The sequence below is a fragment of the Chelonoidis abingdonii genome, chromosome 11 (genome assembly GCF_003597395.2).
Source record: "Chelonoidis abingdonii isolate Lonesome George chromosome 11, CheloAbing_2.0, whole genome shotgun sequence".
Taxonomy (NCBI): domain Eukaryota; kingdom Metazoa; phylum Chordata; order Testudines; family Testudinidae; genus Chelonoidis; species Chelonoidis abingdonii.
The window spans coordinates 57,186,258-57,202,027 of record NC_133779.1 but is presented as its reverse complement, the minus strand read 5'-3'; the positions used below and the strand labels follow the sequence as shown (position 1 = coordinate 57,202,027).

Here is a 15,770-nt window from a genome sequence, read left to right as displayed (position 1 = left end):
TGGTGGTGCAGAGGTCGGCACAGATCTCGTAGTGGCTGTTAGCTGGACAGGTCAAAGCTTAAATGGAGAGAGAATTAATTTAGAGCAGGAAAGCTCTCACACCATGAACCAGGGGTACAGAGACATGAAGGAGAGGAGAGCAGGCTGGGAGGAGGGGAGCAGGACACTTATTTAAGGTTGGTTTCCATCCAGAGGTTTGGAATGAGATGCTTTGAAATTATGACTCTCCCCAGTGTGTCCCAGAACTCCATCAGTATCACAGCACTTACGGCAGAAGGAGGTGTTCCTCCAGGGCTGGATGGGGGCCCCGGCCTCTTGGCAGGCTGTTACATAGCTGTGGATGCTCTGGCACAGAACCTGTGCATCCCCGTTGCCCAGGCACAGATCATACAGGCAGTTGTTGAAATACACGCTGGGGCTGATCGTGTCATGGCAGGTGGCAAAAGGGCCATCAGGGGCTGTAAGCAGCCCGCAGTAGTTGTGCTCTTTGAAGACATCTTTCCTCTCTTCCTCGCAGACCGGACAGCTGTTCCCAGCACATTTATCTGTACAAGAGGCTTCTGGGATCTGAACTTCCCAGGCAGACCCAAAGGATGCAGTGTCATGGGCCATCCTGCCATCGGAGAGTAGGAACTTGTTATCTTGCTGCCCTTTGTAGTTCCCACACAGGCCGCACATTCGGCCATGGTAGCTACCCGGGACTGTAACTCTGGCCTGGTAAACCAGGTCATAGCTCAAGGTGAGACCAAAGTCAGTTTGCACCAGGACATTCACGCCGTGCTGATACGCCCAGAGATGCCCATCGGCAACGATCACAGGCAGGTTGTGGGACACCCCGTCCACCTGGAAGAGACAGAGCATCCTGTGTGAGCTGTGGGGAGAGGATACTATAGGGTTTGGGTTATGGGCAGTGAGTTTTGAGATTTTGTTCTCATTGACACTAGCATAAATCCAGTATACTCCAGATCTCACTTTAGAATAACTCCAGATTTATGCCAGTGCCACTAAAATCAGAATCTGGTCCCAGGCCTGCAATAAATTAGGCAGTAAAAGCCCTGATCACTGTATCACATGATCACTCTGGCCCACATCTCTCTCTGTCCCTCACCTCACTCCTGATCCTTTGTCTTTCCTACTCCCTCCATTTTCTTACCCTGCTTGACAAAACCCTGGCTGGGATGATTTAGTTGGTGTTGGTCCTGCTTTGAGCAGGGGGTTGCCTAGATGCTTCCTGAGGTCTCTTCCAATCTTAATCTTCTATGATTCTATGATTCTTTGCCTGCACTTGTTTGGGAGCTGACTTCACCACATCTCAGCTGTTCCTCTCTGTCCTTATCTTCAAGGTGCTCAATGACCTGAGCCCAGGGTATCTAAAAGATCAGCTAAACTTTGGGGATGAAAAAAGACGGTTACTCACCTTTGTAACCGTTGTTCTTCAAGATGTGTTGCTTATATCCATTCCAATGAGGTGTGCGTGAGCTGCGTGCACGTTCGTCAGAAGATTTTTAACCTAGCAACACTCGGTGGGTCGTCTGGGTCACCCCTGGAGTGGCGCCGTTATGGCGCAGGATATATACCGGGCCGACTCAACAGCCCTTCAGTTCCTTCTTGCCGGGTACTCCGACAGAGGGGAAGGAGGGCAGGTTTGGAATGGATATGAGCAACACATCTCGAAGAACAACAGTTACAAAGGTGAGTAACTGTCTTTTCTTCTTTGAGTGCTTGCTCATATCGATTCCAATTAGGTGATTCCCAAGCCTTATCTAGGCGGTGGGGTCGGAGTGAGATGTTGCAGAATGCAAAACTGCTGAGCTAAAGGCTGCATCATCTCTGGACTGTTGAACCAATGCGTAATGTGAGGCAAAGGTGTGAATCGATGACCAGGTAGCTGCCCGACATATATCCTGGATGGGAACATGGGCCAGGAAGGTGGCAGATGAAGCTTGCACCCGAGTAGAATGGGCAGCGAGGTGGCTAGCCGGAAGGTGAGCCAAATCATAGCATGTACGGATGCTGGATGTTACCTAAGATGAAATTCATTGGGAAGAGACCAGTAGGCCTTTCATCAGGTCTGCCACAGCTACAAAGAGCTAAGGTGACCTTCGGAAGGGTTTTGTTCTCTCGATATAAAAGGCGAAAGCCCTGCAAACATCTAGGGTGTACAGCTGTTGTTCCCGACGTGATGGGTGCAGCTTCGGGAAAAAGACTGGGAGGAAGATGTCCTGATTGATATGAAGGCGGACACCACCTTAGGGAGGAAGGAGGGGTATGGTCGCAGCTGTACCTTGTCGTTATGGAATACCGTATACGGGGGGTCCGCTGTCAAGGCCCAAAACTCAGATACTCGTCTTGCCGAAGTAATAGTGACAAGGAAGGCTGTCTTCCAGGAAAAGTACAGCAGCGAGCAGGTGGCCAATGGTTCGAAAGGAGCACCCATAAGCTTAGCTAGTACCAGGCTGAGATCCCAGGTAGGGATCGGGTGTCTGACTTGAGGGTACAAACGCTCTAGTCTCTTGAGGAACCTTGAAACTATGGGGTGAGAGAAGATTAATCGGCCATTTTCCCCTGGGTGGAAGGTGGAGATGGCTGCCAGATGCACCTTTATGGAAGAGACCGCTAGGTCCTGTTCTTTCAGAGACCAGAGGTAGTCCAGGAGAGTAGGAACAGACACCTGCGTCGGGACTAAGTTACGCTGAGCACACCAGCAGGAGAAACGCTTCCACTTGGTGAGATATGTCATCCTAGTGGAAGGCTTCCTACTGCCCAAGAGCACCTGTTGGACAGAGGCAGAGCAACGCAACTCAGACTGGCTCAACCATGCAGCAACCATGTTGTGAGATGAAGAGACTGCAGGTCCCGATGGTGAAGCCTGCCAAAGTCCTTTGTTATGAGATCCGGCCAGAGTGGCAGGGGAATCGGGTCTGCTACTGAGAGGTTGAACAACATGTTGTACCAGTGCTGCCTCGGCCATGCAAGAGCAATCAGGATCAGGTGAGCACTGACCTGCGGAGCTTGAGTAGGACTCTGTGGACGAGCGGAAACGGTGGGAAGGCATAGAGTAGGTGCCTCTTCCATAGGATCAGGAATGCGTCTGAGAGGGAGCCCCAGGAGCATCCCTGAAAGGAGCAGAACACCTGGCATTTCCTGTTCTCTTGGGAGGCAAAGAAGACTATGTGGGGAAACCCCCACTTCCAGAAAACAGAATGGATGATGTCCGGACGAATCGACCACTCGTGAGACAGGAAGGAACTGCTGAGGTGATCCGCCAGAGTGTTCTGGACTCCTGGGAGAAAAGACGCTATCAATTAGATCGAGTGGGCTATGCAAAAGTTCCAGAGGTGGACGGCTTCTTGACAAAGGAGGGAGAAGCGTGCTCTGCCCTGCTTCTTTATGTAAAACATGGCCGTTGTGTTGTCCGTGAATACTGATATACAACGACCTTGGAGATGGTCTCGAAACACCTGGCATGCTAGACGGACTGCTCTCAGCTCCCGCACATTGATGTGTAAGGCCAGTTTTGGGGGCAACCAGAGGCCTTGAGTGCGGGGTCCCCCGAGGTGGGCACCCCAACCCAGAGACGACGCATCTGTGGTCAGGGCCATCGAGGGTTGTGGTGGGTGGAATGGCATCCCTGCACAGACTAGAGTGGGGTCTAGCCACCAGGTTAGGGAGCCCAGAGCCTTCCTGGGGATAGTGAGCACCGAGTCCAGGCTGTGCCTGTGTGGCTGGTATATTGAAGCAAGTCAGGTTTGGAAGGGACGGAGGCGTAGCCTGGTGTGCTTGGTCACGAAGGTGCAAGAGGCCATGTGACCTACTAGACTGAGGCAGGTGCGCACCGAACTTGTCGGGAGGGTTTGAAGACTTCGGATTATTGAAGCCATTGCTTGAAAACGTGACCATGGGAGGCAAGCTCTGGCCAGATTGGAGTCCAGAACTGCTCCGATGAAGTCTATTCTCTGCGTGGGTGTCAGAGTAGACTTTTCTGTGTTGATCTTGAGGCCTAGGCTCCCGAAGAGGTCTCTGACGATGCGCAGGTGCTGTGATACTTGCAACTGGGAAGACCCTCGAATGAGCCGATCGTCGAGATATGGGTAGACATGTACCCGACAACGCCGGAGGGAGGCGGTGACTACAGCCATGCATTTAGTGAAGACATGCGGATCTGTAGAAAAGCCAAACAGAAGTACAGTGAACTGAAAGTGTTGATGGTTGACCACAAAATGGAGGTACTGTATGTGTGGTGGATAGATAGCGATGTGGAAATATGCGTCCTTCATATCGAGGGCGGCATACCATTCTTCCGGATCCAGGGATGAGATAATGGTCCCCAGGGATACCATGTGGAACTTCAGCTTTTTCATGAATTTGTTGAGCTCTCGCAGGTCTAGGATCGGTCGCAGACTTCCCTTTGCCTTGGGGATTAAATAGTAGCAGGAATAAAACCCCTTGCCTCTCATGTCCTCTGGCACCTTCTCTATGGCTCTCATGGCCAGGAGCGACTGGACCTCTTGTAAGAAGGATTGCTCGTGAGAGGGGTCCCTGAAGAGGGATGGGGAGGGAGAGTGGGAAGGCGGGGCTGAAGCAAACTGGAGGTGGCATCCCACTTCCACTGTGGGCAGGACCCAACGATCTGAAGTCAGCTGGAACCAGGCAAGGAGGAATTGGGAGAGGCGGTTGAAAAAGGGAGGAGAAGGATCCAGTAGGGTAACTGATGGGCTGTCCTCGGGCGTCCCATCAAAAGTTCTGCTTGGGCCCCACTGGTGGTTTAGGGGGCGCCTGATTTTGAGCTCTGAGGCCCAGACTGTCTCCGGCGATTCCCCCTGCCATGCTTTCTGCTAAAGTCCTGACGTGGCCTTGGCAGGGCGTAAGGGCGATGTGGCTGGGGCCGGAAGGTCCTGCATTGGGTCACTGAAGTGTGCATACCCAGCGAGCGCATTATAACGCGACTGTCCTTCAGACTTTGCAGTCTGGGGTCAGTCTTATCTGAGAACAGGCCCTGGCCTTCGAAGGGCAAATCCTGAATAGTTTGTTGTAATTCAGGGGGAAGGCCTGAAGCCTGGAGCCAGAAGATACGCCTCATCGTCACTCCTGATGCCAGAGTTCTGGCTGCAGAGTCTGCTGCATCCAGAAGGGCTTGGAGGGAGGTTCTTGCTACCTTTTTACCCTCCTCAAGGACACCCACGTGTTAAAGTTATACCTACTTAGGAGGGCTTGTTCGTTTGCCATCCGAAGTTGGAAGCCCCTGGCCGAGGATATTTTGCGGCCAGGGGGTCCATGCACCTAATCTCTTTTGACTTAGGAGCTGGGGCTTGCTGGCCATGACGCTCCCTTTCATTCACCAATTGCACCACTAAAGAGCAAGGAGGTGGGTGAATGTAGAGATATTCATACTCCTTTGAGGGGACCATATATTTTCTCTCTACTCCCCTTGCTGTAGGTGGAGTCGAGACTGGGGATTGCTAAATGGCGTCCGCATTAGCCTGTATGGTGCAGATAAACGGAAGAGCCACTCTAGTAGGTGCATCAGCCGATAGGATGTCCACAACAGGATCCTCTATTTCAGGGACCTCCTCCACCTGTAAGTTCATATTCTGAGCCACTCGTCTCAAAAGGTCTAGATGGGCCTGAAGAGGATGTTCCCACCACCGCCTCATCAAGCAAGGAGGAGGAGGAGAGGCCCAGGACCAGGGGGTCCTGTGGGGGCTCCTGTACTTGAGAAGCGTCATCTGCATCAGGTGGAACCTAGGTGTCTGCAGACGGTATTGGAGCTTCATCTGTGCCCATGGGTGGGGGGAGCAGCTTACTGTCGCCTCTGGTACCCGGTGTTCTGACGGGGCCAACTGTGGAGCCACTGATGGAGCACCTTGGGCTTGGTGGTATGCCCACGGTGTCCAGAAGGACCAGTGATGAGGCCCTTGCTCATGGCTCTGGCTCTCTGGAAATATATGGCTGGGGACGTCAGAGTCACACTCCTGAGGATAGGATGAGCTACCAGCCTGCGATGACACCGATATGTGTCTTCATGGCCACAGCGGTGCCGATAGACCCTGGGAGGGCGCCACTGTTCTGAATGCTTGATCCTGGGGTGGTACCAGGGAGTGGTACCGGGAGCTATAACGGTACTGTGAGCGAGACTGGGACCTTCTACCGTAGCGGTGCCGGGAGGTCAACCGGGATCTCGAGTCCCTTCGTCTGGAGCGACTGTGGAATACACGGTGCTGAGAGTGGTGCGGTGGGTTGGATCGGTACCGGAGTATCTGGCCGGCGAACGAGATGTGGAACGGTGCTGTGAGTGCGACTGGTACTGCGAATGAGAGCGGTGCTGGGACTGCAATTGGTGCCGGGAGCTGGGAATGGCATGATCGAGAGCGTCTGTGAGACCGTGATCTTGAACGACATCTCTCTGGTGGACCAACGGAAGGTGGCCTTACTAGGGCCTGTTTCCCGATGGATTGTATGATCCGCACCGGCGGTGCCAGGGGTTGAGGCCATGTCGACTCCGCCATGGCGAGGAGCTCCCTTGCCGTGGAGAAGGTCTCCAATGTAGAAGGGAAGGCAAGCTCAACCACAGCATAAGCCAGGGAGCTGTCAGGCACCGGACTCAATGGCCCTTGTGGGACCCGGAATCGACGGTGCCGCGCTCGGTGGAGCCGCAATTGGTGATGCCACAGTCGACGGTGCCACTGCAGATAATGGTGCCGGATAAATCATCTTCGAAGAGCACTCCTTCTGTGGAGCTGAAGCAGCTGGAGCGCTATGTTGCTTCCTGTGTCTCGGGGGACAGGGAGCAGTGCCGAGCAGATGTCAGTGCTGGTAAGGGTTGGTGCCAGGGCTCCTTCTTGGTACCGGACCGGTCCGGGGCCGAAGGGGCGCTCCTTACCGAAGTAGTCTGTTGGGCGCTCGATACTGATGCTGCAGGACTAAGTGCCGACTCCATGAGGCGCTGTTTCAATTGAAAGTCTCACTCCTTCTTCATCCTTGGTTTAAATGACTTGCACTTATCGGTAAGGTGGGATTCCCCTAAGCACTTGAGGTAGGAGTCGTGGGGATCCTCTATTGGCATCAGCTTTCGGCATGCTGAGCACGGTTTGAATCCCGGTGCCTTGGGCATGGGCCCGTACCCGGGTGGAGGAAAGGGGCTAATCCCCGATTCCCCCTTCAACTATATACACTAACTATAAATACAATAACTAATACTAACTATAACTACAAGAACTGGAACTATATACACAATAAACAGCAAAGAACTACGAGTAGCTAGGGACGTGGAGATCAGCAAAGCTGCGCTCCACAGTTCCAATGACCATCACGGGCAGTAAGAAGGAACTGAAGGGCCTTTGGGTCGGCAGGGGTATATATCCAGTGCCATAATGGCGCCACTCCAGGGAGCGACCCAGCCGACTCACCGAGTGTTGCTAGGGTAAAAATCTTCCGACAAACATACACGCGGCGCACGCACACCTAATTGGAATCGATATGAGCAAGCACTTGAAGAAGAACTGTGTTTATGAGCTGGGGGAAAGGACTTCAGGAACAGATGGTATTTTCATGAACCCACCTACTCTGCCTAGGTATTCAGGAGAGGGGGCTGCTCTGCCAAAGTGCTCAATTTTGGCCAGTGTTGGGTTACAGACCATTTGCACAGAAATTGCGTATTATATAATTTTTTTAACATCAGCTTTAATAATATTTTTAAATTTGAGTGGAGGCGTAATGAAATGCTGTTATCCTGACTGTATGAGCAGAACGGTACTTACCCGGCCCTGACTGATTGAGGACTTTCCCTTAAACAGAAGCTCACTTGCTAAGCAGTGGGTACAGGCCAAATCCCAGTGAAAGAATGGTGATGATAATTCTGACTAAGGAGTCCTAGACAGCGTTTGACTCTCCACTGTACTGTTCAGTGATTACTAGAGCTGAAATCACTGGCAACCAGATGCTGAGCCTTAGATCTGGTGTGGGACCATAGGGGCTGGAGTACCCATGGGGAAAAAATGGTGGATGCTTAGCACTCACTAGCAGCCAAGCTCCTCTCTTTCCCAGTGCCTCCCTCCTGTCAGCAGGCCCACAGATCAGTGCCTCCCCCTCTGTCCCCGCACCTCCTGCCCACCACGAACAGCTGTTGCATGGTGTCCAGGAGGCTGGGAGAGGAGCGAGGATGCAGAACGCTCAAGGGAGGTAGCAGAATGGGGCGAGAAGTAGGCTGACCAGACAGCAGATGTGAAAAATCGGGACAGGGAGCCTATATAAGAAAAAGACTCCAAAATCAGGACTGTCCCTATAAAATCGGGATATCTGGTCTCTCTAGTGGGAAGAGGCAGGGCAGAGGTGAGGCCTTGGGGAAGAGGTGGAGTGGGGGCAGAGCCTGGGGCACTTTGAAAAGTTGGTGCCTGTGTGTGGGACAGTGTTGCAGTGTAAGAGACTGTACAGCCTGCCCTAGCAGTGAGGTTCCCCAGTACCCTCCGAAATCACTGAGAGCTGGGTCAAGTGGTGGGACCTCAGAATATGCTATCACAGCAGAGAGACAGGGTAGCAGGGTGTGGTGGCAGTGGGGTGGTGGCAACGGCAGTGGCAGAGTAAACAATGGGGCAGCAGTTGATGGCACAGTAGCCAATGGTGGCAGAGTGAATGGCAGGAACTGTAAGCCACAGCAGCTGCAGCGGTGGAGGTATTGCTGGAAACTTTCCCCCTGAGGGTGGGAGGTGAACTCATGTGAACACACCTCTGAACTCTGGGTCTTCGCTGACCAAAGACAGTAACCATGAGTGGGGCACAGTGGAGGGACAGGGGAGTGATGTGCTAATAAAGGAACATTTATTGTCTCACTTAAACACTAAAAGGTGAGAAACTGAGTCAAAAGACACAGCCCAATGTACTTTGGGATGGGTGTTTGCTCATGGTCACGTGCTTTCAAATCATGCTTGTGGGGTTTTCCTAAGTTCATGCTGGGTTCCTTTTCACTTTGTCAAAGGGGAAGTATTGCCTCTTAGAGATACTCAGGGGTGGTGTTTAATTTTCCCTGGCAGAGGCTCAAGCCGGTTCTGTTTTGTATTGTTAGGAGGAACCCCTAGATATTGAACCTGGCCCTCACTGCTGCCCACTGCATTTGGCAGAAGGGCTAAACATGACTGACAACTTTGTTCTTAAGGGACAAGGGAAATATCTGCAATAAGGTTAGACTGTGTCTCTGCACATGGAGGAGCATTATTAGGCGCAACTGGGGAATGAACTGCACCAGGAACTAAGAACCATTGCAAATCTCCCCACCTTCTGCTCCAAGTGCAAGATGCATTTCTTTGTCCTCCCTTCTCCAACATGTATATGTAGCAATATAAGTGTATATTTATCATTATTAAGAAAAATCTACAACAAAAGACCCCACTGAACACAGAACTTCCCTGGGGAGAGGAGGAGAGAACAAACAGGAGAAAAAAGTGAGTCACATTCCTTAGTGTATTACTGGAAGATGCTCAAATACTCCAGTGATGAGCATGGAATAAGAACCTTGTAACAGGGTGACTTGCCCCTTATGGGCTAGTGGTCTAAGGCCAGCCAACCCTTGTTACTAAGTAGGCACACCTGAGCACCAATCACATGATTTCCCCATAAAAGCTGCTGGAGGAGGCCAGGCTGCTGTCCCAGCATAAAGAGTTCTTAGGGAAAACAGAAGAGAGTGCAGAGGCTGCTGCAGACCAGTACACTCCAGCAGGGAAACCTGAAATTTGAGAAGTGAGAAGACAGGCAGGAAATGCCTGGGAGTGACCAGATAAAGAGGTAAAATGGGTGGATCTGAAAACTTTATTCATAATGTTTATTAATTTAATAAACCAGACCCTTAGGAGGGCTGATATTATTAGAATTTGTAAGAGTCATTCAGAGGTCCAAGAGGGTAAACTGAGGCAGGCCACCTGTAGCATGACCTCTGGCCATGAGGGGACAAACCAGTAAAGTACAGAAGAGAATCTCTCCTGCCCAAAAGGAATCAAGAACAATCTAAATGAGGATCTGCAGGACTTACCATGATGAGCCCCTGTTTACTTTGCAGCAGGGTGAGTGTGATGCCATACACCTGAATGGACACCAGCTTGGCCACGGACACATTCCGAGTGCCCCAGGATTCTTTCTCTACACTGATGGTGAATGGTGTAAGGTCACGGGCATCGGTGCAGGTCTTGGCCAGGATGTAGGTGCAGGTGCCTTGGAAGTCAAAGGGGACCCCGTCGAAAGAGAGGTAGTGGACATGGCCAGAGGCAGAACAGGTCGCAGATCCAAATAGGTGGCATTTCTGTACGCCATCCACCACCCCGCATTCCTCACCAGCGCCGCAGGAAAATGCCTTACACGCAACCTCCCCACCAGCCTGACACACACACTGCTCCTCACATGAACCACTTGGGTGGAAGGTCTCCGCAGCCTCGTAGTAAATTCCCCTGTGGAGGCATCCGCACTGGGAAATGGGGACGCAGCGGTCACCACTGAGAACAAAGCCCTCATCACACATGCAGCCTTCCTTACACTGGGTCATGCATTGCACCGGGGTATAGAGGTTGCTGCATGTCAGATCGCAGCTACTGCTGCAGAATTCGTAGTGACTATTCGGGGGACAGGACGGAGCTGTAATTAGAACAAAGAGTTAGCTCATACAGTGCATTAGCAATGTGTGCAATGAACCATCACCAGAAGATGCAATTTCATTCATGCTCCTAATTTTCTATTTCCTTAGTTTGGTTAATTAATAAAAAGGCAACATCTCTAATTAGGTCCCAGGTCTCTAATTAGGCCCCAGAGACACCAGGTAATGGGATACAGACAATCTCTCTCTCCAAGGGTTCGGCTTCTAATCTGGTCCAAGATCAGAGTGTAGGGAGTGGAGGGCTCGTGGGCCTGGAATTGTTCTGTAGAGCTTTTCCTCACTAGCTTTTTGCTTTGAGTCCAGGTCAGTAGTGCCTAAAACTGATTCCCAGATGATGGCTTATGGGAGATGAGTTGGTGGGTCCCCAGACCAGTTCCTAGTGGACAGACATCTCAATTACTAAGACTCCACTGACTGCCAGCTCTGATTATGTCCAATCTCAGCAGGGAAGCCAAGGACTGGACGGACCATGGAGGGAACTACTACATCCCCAGACAGTGCCTCTCTGGCCTGGGGTACAGCACATTGATAGGGCACCGTGAGGGGGCCAGTTCCTATGACTGTACCCATCCTTTGGAGAGAGGGCTACTTTGTCACTTAAGAAACATTCTGCAGAACTGGATAAGCTGAGCATTTAGCTTAACATTTACCAGCCAACAAAAATTAACAAGCCCCATGGGACAATCAGTAGTGAACTTGGCGACTCACAGCAGAATTTCGTAGTCCTCCAGGGATGCACCATAGCTCCAGCTTCCTGACATGCCTCCGTATAGCCAGCAATGGCCTGGCAGATGTTATTCTCCTGCCCACTGAGGACACAACAGCTGTACACGCAGTCTACGAAGTATCCATCGGGGTCCACTTTTCTGTGACATCCTCTGAAAGGGCCATTCTTGTCTAGGATGATCCCACACTGTTCCCTGCTACCTCGTTGTTGTTTTTCAATTGCCTCTACACTTGTGCATGGTGGTATCATTATTGCAGAGCATCCCGGGAGGTCGCCCACCTTCCAGCTCTGGCCAAAAATGACGGGGCTTGGTGCCAGCATGCCATCCTTCATGAGAAAGTCATCCTCCCTGTCCTTGTTGAAGTTGCCACACAGACCACACACAGCTCCTGCGTAGGTGACTGGCAGAGTGACCGTGATGCGTCCTGACCACCCGGCAAAGGTAACAGTGAGACCAAAGTCTGTCTGGAACACTGTGGTCCAGCCCTTTCTATACACAGAGATTTTCTTTTCATCGAGGTTGAAGGGAAGGTTCATCAGGAAATCGTTCATCTGTAAGAGCAAATTATTCAGTATATGAAACATCGCTCACTCGAGGTGGAACCTCTTACTCCAGCAGATAATTATAATAAAAATCTACCTGTGTTAAACTCTTTCTCCAGTCTGCCCTGCTCCCTTTCCTACAACCTGCCTGAATCCCAGCTTTCCAGACAGGGCAGGATCCTCCAACAAGACTTTCATTACCTCTGGCTTTGGCTATTGCAGTTCCCTCCTCTCTGTTCAACCTGAGCCCCAGCCCCCAGTTTCCCACATATGCTGGATGCTACTGACACTTTCTGACCCATCTCAAGTGAAATGACAACACTTTAAATATCTCCATCTTCTCCGTGTTCATAGAAGAATCCAATTACCATTCATCCTATATTTCACAAACCTTCCATGCACTGTCTGTAACCTGTGTTGATGACACAGGTGACTTTCTAGAAATGTTTTAGAGAGACTAGAGACAATTTGAGAAACTCACCAGGACTTTCCCAGGGAATTGATTGCTGACCCTGAGGTTGGTCTGATACACTTTGATCTGTAGAGGAGCGGTATTGTTCTCCTGGAAGTAGACTTCAAAGTCCACCAATTCCTCTGCCTTCCTGCACAGAGCCGTGAGCTGGTAGCGGCAGGTGCCTTGGAAGTCGTATCTCTGTCCATCAAAGGTGGCATAGTGCAGATTCCTTGTCACAGAGCAGGTGGCGTAGCTGGAGGGGTAACAGCCCCGTACGCCGTTCACTAGCCCGCACCTCTCTGATTGTTTGCACGTAGCGGCCATGCATTCGACTTGCCTAGTGGCTGCGTTGCACATGCACCATGTTCCACATACCTCATCGACCCAGAAACTCTCATTGGAGGCATAGGGGCGCCCTTCAAACTGGCACCCACAGCTGCCCTTGGGGATGCATTTGCCCTGGCTCAGCACAAACCCGTCCTTGCACTGGCAGCTTTCCATGCAGGGCTCTTGGCAGCTTCTGGGGGCTGACTGGTCCACACACGTGGCTGGGCAGGCTGTTCCACAGAGCTGGTACTGGCTGTTCTCCAGGGGACACTCCATGGCTGGGGAGTGAAGGACCCACAGATTTAGCAGCAAATTCTCTCCAAGCAAAAACAGTATTTAAAATAGACAGAGGGGGATGTATCTTGTGGTGCTCTGAGAAACCTCGAATCCCAGGATCTGAGGGTGCTCAGCATGCTTAGCACCTTCCAGGGTCAGGTCCATATTAAGAAGAGTGGATATTGGATAGAGATCCCTTTAATGTGTTTAATTAAATAAATACTCTGATGTTGCACTCCATATGTTTTATGGAAGTATGCTTATGAATATGACATAACTGGAATATACTGTATGCTAAATAGTCCTTGTATGGTGTCATTAGAAAGCTTGTAATCTACTAAGTGTGTTCATCATAATTGTTTGTATGTATTATTTCTATATCTGGAGTCAGGAGAATAAAATATAAACTTGTATCACTGATGTAAACATATTAATTGGAGGCTATTAAGGGTGCTCCAGAAACAATCAGTTGTAAATGGCCTTAGTTACTTGAAAGCCTTCCTGTGTATGTGTGGGCCAGCCCATGGGGAATGGAGACTAGGGGTCTTACAGTGACATGTGATCAAGTCAGCTGATAATGAAATCCATCTTAAATATGGTACTTTTCCATTTAGAAGGAGGGGTGGGGACCCAGAGAGAGACAAAAGATTCCCGCCTTGTGCCAAAGCTATAAAAGGGGGTGGATCAGGACAAAGGGGGCGGCCAGTCATGACAAAACCCCTGCTTACCACCTGAGATGTCTGCTGGATCTAACAAAGATTATATTAGGCTTAGACTTGGCATGTTTTGTTTTATTTTGCTTTCTCACTTACTTTATTATGGCTGTTATTACTTGAAACCACTTAAATGCTGCTTTTTATTCTTAATAAAGTCACTTTTGTTTATTAATAAACCCACAGTAAGTAATTAATACCTGGTGGAGCAAACAGCTGTGCATATCAGTGATATAGAGGGTGAACAATTTACAAATTTTCCCTGTATAAGCTTTATACAGAGTAAAACAGATTTATTTGGGGTTTGGATCCCATTGGGAACTGGTGTCTGGCTGCTGGAGACAGGTAAGCTGTTGAGCTATTTTTAGTTAAACTCTGCAGCTTTGGGGTCGTTGTCCAGACCCTGGGTCTGTGCTGTAGCAGGTTAGCATGTCTAGCTCAACAAGGCAGGGTTCTGGAGTCCCAAGCTGTCAGGGAAAACGGGCTCAGAGATAATTTCAGCACATCAGGTAACAGTCCCAAGGAGATTTCTGTAACTGAACCCGTCACAAATACTATAGGGAATTGTCTGATTATGGGAGGTTTTAAATTCCCAGATATAAATTGGAGGGAAATGCTACCAATAGTAGTAGGGCCCAGATTTTCCTGGATGGGATAGCTGACAGATTTCTTCACCAAATACTCACTGAACAAACAAGATGTGATGCCATTTTAGATTTGGTGAGTAGTGAGGACCTTGTAGAAGAACTGGTTGTAGGGGACAACCTGGGTTTGAGTGATCATGAACTAGTTCAGTTTAAATGGAAGGATAAACAAAAATAGATCTGCAACTAGGATCCTTGATTTCAAAAGGGCAAACTTAAAAAAAATAAAGGAATTAGTTAGGGTTCGGGAAGTAGACTGAACTGAAGAACTCAAGGATCCGAATGTGGAGTTCCAGAAACAATCTGAAGCCTGCATTCCAAGCAAGGGGAAAAAATTCATAGGGAAGGGTTGCAGACCAAGCTGGATGAGCCAAATATCTCAAACAGGTGATTAAGAGAAAGCGGAAAGCCTACAAGGAATGGACGAAGGGATGGATCAGGAAGGAAAGCTACCTCTTGAAGGTCAGAAAGTGTAGGGATAAAGTGAGAACTGCCAAAAGCCAAGCAAACTTGGACCTTGCAAAGGAAATTAAAACCAAGAGTAAAATTTTCTATAGCCATATAAATACAAAAGGAAAGAAGGTCAGCTAGTCCAATCCCCTGCTCAAAGCAGGACCAACTCCAACTAATCCTCCCATCCAGGGCTTTGTCAAGCCAGGCCTTAAAAACCTCTGAGGATGGAGATTTCACCGCCTCTCTAGGTAACCCATTCCAGTGCTTCACCACCCTCCTAGTGAAATAGTGTTTCCTAATATCCAACCTAGACCTCTCGCACAGCAACTTGAGACCATTTCTCCTTGTTCTGTCATCTGCCACCACTGAGAACAGCCAAGTTCCATCCTCTTTGGAACCCGTCTTCAGGTAGTTGAAGGCTGCTATCAAATCCCACCTCACTCTTCTCTTCTGCAGCCTAAACAAGCCCAGTTCCCTCAGCCTCTCCTCGTAAATCATGTGCCCCGGGCCCCTGAACATTTTCATTGCCCTCTGCTGGACTCTCTCCAATTTGTCCACATCCTTTCTGTAGTGGGGGGCCCAAAACTGGACAGAAATGTGGGACCACTAAGCACTGACGAGAGGGTGGAGATTAATGATAATCCAGGTATGGCCCAACACCAAAACAAATACTTGGCCTCAGTTTTTAGTAAATGTAATGAAAAATTTGGGGGTAGTGGCAGGATAGCTAATGAGAACTAGTATATGGAAATAGAAGTTACCGCATCCAAGGTGGCAGTCAAACTCAAAGAGCTTAATGGAACTAAATCGGGGGGCCTGTATAATCTCCATCCAAGAATATTAAGGCAACTGCCACATGAAATTTCAAGGCCAATAGCAAGGATTTTTAATGAATCTGTAAATTTGGGGGAGAATTTCTAATATTGGTCCTATTTTTAAGAAAGGGAAAAAAGTGATCCAGGAAACTACAGGCCTGTTATTTTGACCTCAGTTGTATGCA

At 49.9% G+C, this 15,770-nt stretch overlaps 1 protein-coding gene across 1 annotated transcript in view; it reads right to left on the bottom strand.

Moving 5' to 3' along the window:
* Nucleotides 1–15,770, bottom strand: part of LOC116833437 (IgGFc-binding protein-like) — a 59,963-nt gene that overhangs the window by 38,511 nt on the left and 5,682 nt on the right. Inside the window, exons 3-6 of the mRNA XM_075071392.1 lie at nt 12,385–12,962; nt 11,342–11,912; nt 10,019–10,614; nt 270–843 (exon numbers count right to left, since the gene is read on the bottom strand). Of these exons, the coding sequence (XP_074927493.1) occupies nt 270–843; nt 10,019–10,614; nt 11,342–11,912; nt 12,385–12,962 (2,319 nt within the window). The remainder of the gene's footprint in view (nt 1–269; nt 844–10,018; nt 10,615–11,341; nt 11,913–12,384; nt 12,963–15,770) is intronic.